Raw genomic sequence first — 5275 nt, 5'->3', positions numbered from 1 at the left:
CCCAAAGCCACTTTTGCACCCCTGCTGAAATTCTCCGAGCCCAGTTTTTCAAGAATGGTAGGAAACGTCGGCACGGAGCACTGGATAAAAAACTATTTGCCTGTTTGAATGTTTAAATATTGCATTTTAGAGCAGGCTGGTGTCTGTGGGGCTGTGGGGAGGCAAACTCCATGTAGATTCATATAGGACTTTACACACCCCTGGGATGGGCAGCTCAATGCCTGGGGGGGCTCTTTCAGTGAGACACCTTTCCTTATTTATTTTTCCACCCCTCCATACACCTCTGCTCGCCGTCACTAGCTCCCCAGGCGGAGAACACCACCACGATGATGACAAAAACAGTGGAAAAGCTCCGACGTGCGTAGCAGACGCCGCTCACTGCCCGCGATTGTGAAGATTAATGCGGGTGTTGCAGAGCCCCCCACCTCCCACCCTCCCTTGCCCCCATTTCCCGGGTGCTCCTGGGTTCACCTTATCTCTCCAAACACTGATCCGGCTTTCAGAGTCACCAGCACGGTTTGGCCGTCGGGTCCCCCCAGCACCTGCACTTGTCCCGCCTGGATGATGTACATCTCGCGGCCGATTTCTCCCTGCGGTGAAGATGGGTGCTGCCGGGGGGTGCCCAGAAACAGGGAGACTTTACTGATGCCCTAAGCTGCACCTCACTGGAAAACCCCCCCCATGGCTGTGCTGCCCTCCCCAAGCTCTCAAAATTCTTGGTCCTGGTAGCGCTCACTCCTGAGAATCCTCCTCTAGGCACCCCAAAGTCTCCTCTAGGCACCCCAAGGTCTCCTCTAGGCACCCCAAAGGCTCCTCCAAGCATCCCAAAGGCTCCTCCAAGCATCCCAAAGGCTCCTCCAGGCACCCCAAAGGTACCTCTAGGCATCGTAAAGGCTCCTCTAGGCACCCCAAAGGTTCCTCTACGCATCTCAAAGGCTCCTCTAGGCATCCCAAAGTCTCCTCTAGGCATCCCAAAGGCTCCTCTAGGCACACCAAGGGCTCCTCTAGGCACACCAAGGGCTCCTCTAGGCATCCCAAAGGCTCCTCTAGGCACACCAAGGGCTCCTCTAGGCACCCCAAAGGCTCCTCTAGGCATCCCAAAGCCTCTTCTAAGCATCCCAAAAGCTCCTCTAGGCATGCCAAAGGCTCCTCCAAGCATCCCAAAAGCTCCTCCAAGAATCTCAAAGGCTCCTCCAAGCGTCCCAAAAGCTCCTCTAGGCATCCCAAAGGCTCCTCTATGCACCCTAAGGGCTCCTCTAAAGCATCCCAAAGGCTCTTCTAAGCATCCCAAGGGCTCCTCCAGCTCGTCAGGCTCTTCCCTGCTCTCCTGCTGTTCATGGCTGCAGCAGAAGAGGTCAGTCTTTGCACAAGACCAGCTGCAGCCGAGGACGTTTTGAACCCTCCTCCCTATGAAGCAGCTCGAAGCCACGGTGAAGGGCCAGGGCAAGGCTCTGCTTTGCTCCCAGCACCCTGTGCTGAGAACGGGAAGGCACCCGAGCACCTCGTTACCTTCTTACAGACGTAGTCGTTAGGCAGGTAGACCACGGATCTGAGCCGCTTCAGCATGTCGAAGATCATCTGCCTGTCGCAGCCCTGAGTCGAAATAGAGCCAACAGCGCCATCAGCCTGCACCGGCACGACGGGCTCTGCCGGCCACGACCCGTGCTGTGGAGGTTACCTGGAAGAGGGCCACTTTGCTCACGATGTTGTAGTTCACGTCAATGGCAATGTCCAGCCTCATCTTGTCCGGCAGCTGCACCAGCAGCTCCGACTCATCTACGAGACAAAAGCAGAAAACCGGCCGTTTGCAGCACTTGAGCTGAAAGGCAGCTCGGCCAGAGGGTCTCCTCCAGCCTCTGCCCACCCAGCCTCTGCCCAGCCAAGGAGAGATGGAGAGGTGCCCTTTGCGTTATCCCTGCCCTGAGGACGCCTGGAGACAGCCTGGTGAGCCCAAGCCAGCTCCTTGGCCGGGAGAACGGGCACAGGGGGTCCTGCCTGATGATTTACTGGTGGGGTGAGCCGGTGGGTCTTGCTGTTGGACATGCTCTGGCCAGCGATTGCCAGTCACCGCCCTCTCCCCGGGGCCTGGCGGGTGGGATGCTGGACTCGGTGAGTGATGCCAGGCCACCAAGGTGCTCACCAAACCTATAGCGAGGAGTAAAACGAGCCACCCCCTGCCCCAAACCTGCAGTGCTCTTTGAGAGTTATAAACCAAAGCAGCCACGATGGAACACAGGTGGTGCCAGCGTTGGCCCTCGGAGCGGTCGGATCTCACCTAGCATGCCTTGGGAGTGCCATGTGTACTCGTACCACGTTTTCACCCGATTCTGAACAGTTTTGGGGATCTTGTAGAAGTTCATGTATTTAATGGTACTGTCCATGCAGCTCCGGTAGTAAGTTTGCCCTGCAGTGGCGGCGCCCACCACATCTCTCATCTGCATGATGGAAAGAAAGAGGTGGAAGGGATGTTTTACTGGCTGTCACTTATCCGTCACGCAGGTTAAGCAGCCTAGGGCACGTGTGCTGAATCCTAACAGCACCTGTCAAATCCTTCTGGACTTCCACTGAGCGGGTCCTCGCACAGGGAAAACAAATCCAGAGCTGCAAACCCGTGGAGCAATCCCTCCAAAGCCGAGGCTGGGGCCCCGTCGTGACCCCTGCTCACCTGCCCGATCATGACGGAGAAAGCAAAGACGCCTGTGAAGTAGTTCAGCAGCTGGAAGACGATCTCAAAGAGCGTCTTGGGGTCTGGCAAGCCCCCGATGGTGATGAGGGTTTTGACTGCCCAGTAGTAGCAGCGGATGTAGCTGGGTGGAGAAGAGGAGGCAGCTTTGAAAGCATTTCTGGCACGAAGGCCCCTTTCACCCCTCAGTACCGAGCTCTCATCCTCTGGCCACAGCAAGCCAGAGCCTGCTAAGAGTAATTATGGGCAACGAAGGGAAAATGAGGGGGCTGCAGGTCCTTCTGGAGGTGCCACAGGAGCAGGGGGACGTAGGAACCCTCCAGAAACCTCTGTGTGTGGGAGCTCAGCTGCTCTACCTACTCCCATTTCCTGTTACGGCTCCACTGTCATAAACTAGCAACGTGTTTTCAGCAACTTTTTAATTTTTAGAGTAAAAATATGGTTTGTGAGCGAACTGTTGGCAGGGCACTCAGGAGGTGTCCAGTGAATTCTCAGTTCGCTGGTCTTGGGCTTTGCCTTGGATCATAGAATCACAGAACCATAGAACCATAGAATCATAGAATTACAGAATCAAAGAATCATAGAATCCTAGAACAATTCAGGTTGGAAAAGACCCTTGGGATCATTGAGTCCAACCATTGACTCTACACTACAAGTTCACCCCTAAACCATCTCACCCAACACCCCATCTAAACGACACTTGAACACATCCAGGGATGGCGACTCAACCCCCTCCCCAGGCAGTCTGTTCCAGGGTCTGACCACTCTTTCTGTGAAGAATTTCTTCCTCATGTCCAGCCTAAACCTGCCCTGTTGCAACTTGCAACCATTCCCCCTGGTTCTGTCCCTAATGCCACAGCTACATCTACGGATGGATAGAGACATGCATATCACACAAAATAACTGTACGGTGACAGCATTAACATGGGAAGCCAGTGCTCTGAGGGAAGGCAACACCCACACCAAGGCTGTCCGGGTGACGGCCACTTGTCCCCACCTACAGCCACACCTCACGGTCAGTCTTGCCTGAGATCTCCTGGGTCTTTTTGCAGGAAACTCCTTCACTGCTCGGTGCTAAATCATTTCGACGTTAGTGCTACCCTCCCTGTGCATCCGCCACTGACATCAAAACTGAGCGGCCACTGCCCCTGTCTCTCAGGTTGGGAACGAGGACACCGGGCTGGTGCAAGGGGCCTGATGCCTGGCACTAAGGACACAGCCTCCATCCCCACCCAGCATCAGGTCAACATGGACAGAAATAGTGCTCATGCTGCCATCCTGGCCAGCTGGGGAGAGCATTCCCTTGTTTTCCAGCACCAGGTTCCCAGTTTTTCAGCCTCCCTGACCTGCCATCACCTTCTGCCTCAGCCTCTCGGTCTTGCAGCTCCGTATTACTACATGTTCTAGTCCTCCTGCCCCCGTCATTCCCCTGGCTCTGCATCTCCTCCTGGCACCCCCAACCCTTTGCCTCAGGGGCTTTTACAAAATCAGCTGCAGCCCAACACCTCCCCTCTTGCTCCGGCTCTGAGGACCCCGGCTCTGGCTTGTACCTGTTTCCTTCCCCATCGTAGACCCAGGTGGTGGAGCCCAGACCTTCGTAAGCCGATGCCCAGTAGTAGAGGCAGGAATTCACGTGCAAGCTGTACAGTAAATAGGCAGTGGTCCGGATCACCCTGCCATGAAAAAAAAAAAGGAGATAAGAGGAAAGGGGAGATGCTATGGTGCGTGCTGGGAGAAACACAGCAGATGCCCTCCCCGGCCATCACCAGCTGGTTTGGGGACAGCGGGAAAGTAAATCAGAAGCCCAGGATGAGCGCACCACGAAGTAAACCTTCTTAGCCGGCAGCAAACAGCAGTTCCGCACTCCCTCCCTGCCTCCCACCCCTCACCTGTAGATGTACGCCTTGCTCAGGATGGCTTCCAGGCGGTTGTTGAACTCGAAGAAGGCCAGGTACTGGGAGGAGAGGGAAAGCAGCTCCAGCGTCCCGCAGGGAGACTCGTGTCCCCACAAGTCCCCACTCCCGCTTCGTTCCCCTCCTGCAGCTCCTCTGCAGCAGGAACATCCCCTCGGAGAGATTCAGCTCAAGCTCTAACTGCCCTTTGGCTCAACCAATCTTCTTGCCATCACTGCTGAGCCTCGGCAAGCCACAGCTTAGCCCAGCCAGGCAGGACTCCTCCACTTCCACCGTGATCAGCGTTCCGCCCGCTTTCGCGAGCTCCGACTCACCTTGAGACAGCGAGGAAAGCGCAGGAGCGGGTTGACGCCGACTTTGAAGTAGAAGAAATCCAGGGGCAGGAGGCACACCACGTCCATCTGAAACGCGCGCCGAGAGAGAAATCTCAGCGGGGACCTGCAGGGGTGGAGCTGCAAGCCACGGCTGAGATTAGAGGTTCGGATCAATAGATAAAATTAAGTCAAACCTTAAAGCGTTGTGATCGCAGGTAGTTCTCTCTCATGGCCTTCTTATCAGTCTGGTTGGGAATAGGAAGGAGAGAGTGACAGATTGATCGTTTTATTGCAGAGAGGAAAGTCATGACCACCACAGTCAGGCCTGGCTTTCCTCTTCTGCACCACCTGCTCCCTCTAGGTCT

General features: G+C 55.6%; 2 protein-coding genes across 2 annotated transcripts in view; one reads left to right on the top strand and one right to left on the bottom strand.

The window, feature by feature from the left end:
- The window catches only part of LOC104276877 (cyclic nucleotide-gated cation channel beta-1-like), a 9467-nt gene that overhangs the window by 1972 nt on the left and 2220 nt on the right, over positions 1 to 5275 (bottom strand). The window contains exons 4-12 of the mRNA XM_009873334.1: positions 5105 to 5155; positions 4911 to 4997; positions 4573 to 4637; positions 4234 to 4356; positions 2666 to 2807; positions 2276 to 2435; positions 1679 to 1776; positions 1510 to 1593; positions 472 to 590 (exon numbers count right to left, since the gene is read on the bottom strand). Of these exons, the coding sequence (XP_009871636.1) occupies positions 472 to 590; positions 1510 to 1593; positions 1679 to 1776; positions 2276 to 2435; positions 2666 to 2807; positions 4234 to 4356; positions 4573 to 4637; positions 4911 to 4997; positions 5105 to 5155 (929 nt within the window). The remainder of the gene's footprint in view (positions 1 to 471; positions 591 to 1509; positions 1594 to 1678; positions 1777 to 2275; positions 2436 to 2665; positions 2808 to 4233; positions 4357 to 4572; positions 4638 to 4910; positions 4998 to 5104; positions 5156 to 5275) is intronic.
- LOC104276876 (melatonin-related receptor-like) lies at positions 682 to 1282 on the top strand. The gene is made up of 2 exons (XM_009873333.1): positions 682 to 725; positions 1009 to 1282. The coding sequence occupies exons 1-2, from the start codon at positions 682 to 684 to the stop codon at positions 1280 to 1282; spliced, it is 318 nt and encodes a 105-aa protein (XP_009871635.1).

The sequence above is a fragment of the Apaloderma vittatum genome, unplaced genomic scaffold (genome assembly GCF_000703405.1).
Source record: "Apaloderma vittatum isolate BGI_N311 unplaced genomic scaffold, ASM70340v1 scaffold5877, whole genome shotgun sequence".
Classification (NCBI taxonomy): Eukaryota; Metazoa; Chordata; class Aves; order Trogoniformes; family Trogonidae; genus Apaloderma; species Apaloderma vittatum.
This window is presented reverse-complemented; position numbering and strand designations above follow the sequence as displayed.

Excerpts from the sequence above, each read along its gene's own strand:
- LOC104276876 (XM_009873333.1), top strand. The coding sequence starts at position 682 with ATGGCTGTGCTGCCCTCCCCAAGCTCTCAAAATTCTTGGTCCTG. Across the intron at positions 726-1,008 it reads TCTCAAAATTCTTGGTCCTG|GCACACCAAGGGCTCCTCTA; the intron begins GTAGCGCTCACT and ends GGGCTCCTCTAG.